General features: G+C 39.2%; 1 protein-coding gene across 1 annotated transcript; it reads left to right on the top strand.

Annotated features, from left to right (window-relative positions):
• The first annotated feature begins 226 nt into the window (after positions 1 to 226).
• On the top strand, positions 227 to 1,486 carry LOC116137525 (LOB domain-containing protein 38-like). Its single transcript, XM_031423227.1, has 2 exons — positions 227 to 566; positions 663 to 1,486. Exons 1-2 carry the CDS (start codon positions 383 to 385, stop codon positions 1,211 to 1,213), a joined length of 735 nt encoding a protein of 244 aa, XP_031279087.1. The 5' UTR covers positions 227 to 382; the 3' UTR covers positions 1,214 to 1,486.
• The last annotated feature ends 374 nt before the right edge of the window (positions 1,487 to 1,860 follow it).

A 1,860-nucleotide genomic window follows, 5' to 3' on the forward strand; every position in this document is an offset into this window, starting at 1 on the left:
AAAAAAAAAAAAAGAATCCAACGGTGGAGGAACGACCATCCGCGGAAACACGGAGCCGCTCATGCCTAAGACTTTGGAATCTAACCCAAAACCAAAACACTCCAATTCTTTCAACTACTCCTCTAATTCAATTAACCTAACCCTAGTTAATTCTCAACCCTTAACCCCATCAACAAGTAAACTACCCACACACACTCTCTATTCATTCTGTTTATTTATATATATCACTCTCTCATTTACCATGTAACCTTCATTTTTTTCTCTTTCTCTTTCTCCCATCTTCGAATCTATCGAAACAATCTTTGCTGCGTTTATGTGATTCTTTTCAGTAATAATTAACCAGAAAAGAAAAAAGAAATTTGAATTTCAAGTGAGTTGAGATATGAGTTGCAACGGGTGCCGAGTTTTACGAAAGGGTTGCAGCGAGTCATGTATTTTGCGTCCGTGTTTACAGTGGATCGAGAGCCCTGAAGCACAAGGCCACGCTACGGTTTTTGTAGCTAAGTTCTTTGGCCGTGCCGGTCTCATGTCCTTCATCTCAGCCGTTCCTGAATCTCAACGTCCTGGTACTTAATATATTCACCTTGTTTACTCAATTCAAACATTCTATTTAAACTTAGTTTTCTTAGTTTGGTTGCTTATGATTTCTCTCTGGATTGCAGCTTTGTTTCAATCTTTGTTGTTTGAAGCGTGTGGAAGAACTGTGAATCCCGTGAATGGAGCCGTGGGCCTTTTGTGGACAGGAAACTGGCATGTGTGTCAGGCTGCGGTGGAGGCTGTCCTACACGGACGCACGTTACGACCTATGCCGGAGCTCCTGAACGGTGGATCCCTAACCCCGGCGACCGACGAGGTGTCCGAAGCTGAAGTGACTTGTACAGACATGTGGAAGTTAAAGGATCCAATACCTAATTCTCATTCTAGGTTTTCTAGTTCGAGATCCAAAGTATCACCGAAACGTAAGAGATCAGAGGAATCAGCCGCCACAAAACTTGAAAGATCAGATCTGGATCTTTGCTTAACACCAAGTTTAACAAACCAAGTAGTTTTGCCGTGTAATAAGCCGGAATTAATCAGACGACGGCCAGGAACTCCGTCGATGAATTCAGAGGAGTCAGGTACCACCACGTGTTTTGGTGAAAGTGGATTAGGGGATTATCGGTATCTTACTGGAGGAGGAGATGACAGGAAGTTACTAAACTTGTTTGTTTGAAGAACGTTTTGTTTTGTTAGCTCTGTGAATTAATGTTCACCACGAGAATGTAATATTCTTAATTTTTGGTTACTTTTTGGGAGAATTTTCCCGGAATATATCGTATTCCGGCGAGTTTTTGTAAATTACCGGTTAAGGATTCTCTTCAAAAATGAAGAGAGATGAATTAGTCGGTAATGGCTCTCAATTTTCCCTTTTTCTTTTCTCTTTAATCTGTGTTTAAGTAATGTTACTATGTGTATGACATGAATAAAATGAAATTATTGCTGGGAATCACGTGCCGTGTATAATTGTAAAAAGCTATATGTCAAAAATCTGAAGCATCCACTTGTAAAATCGTTTTGGATACACCAACATAATTTTCTCAGCCGTTAAAACTTATTCTTCTAACTATTTATTTAAATTCATGAACCCAATGGGACAGGATTGACGACTGAATAATCTTGTCAAACTTAAATATCACATAACTACATGCCTTGAGCTGAATCAGAAAGCTCCCCTCTCAGCCGTATAAATATATGATGGATGATTTATATTTATTATGATTCTAAAAGTAAAAAGTCGTCGTTAATGTAGAAGAAGTTTGACCAGCATCTGAAGCTCAAGCCGGTGATAGAAGCAATCAAAAATCTAAAATTATGTTCCCA

This window comes from Pistacia vera, unplaced genomic scaffold, assembly GCF_008641045.1.
Source record: "Pistacia vera cultivar Batoury unplaced genomic scaffold, PisVer_v2 Contig329, whole genome shotgun sequence".
NCBI classification, from domain to species: domain Eukaryota; kingdom Viridiplantae; phylum Streptophyta; class Magnoliopsida; order Sapindales; family Anacardiaceae; genus Pistacia; species Pistacia vera.

Coding starts and splice junctions, on each gene's coding strand:
- LOC116137525 (XM_031423227.1), top strand. CDS start 383: ATGAGTTGCAACGGGTGCCGAGTTTTACGAAAGGGTTGCAGCGAGTCA. Junction 567..662: donor TCCTGAATCTCAACGTCCTG/GTACTTAATATA, acceptor TCTGGATTGCAG/CTTTGTTTCAATCTTTGTTG.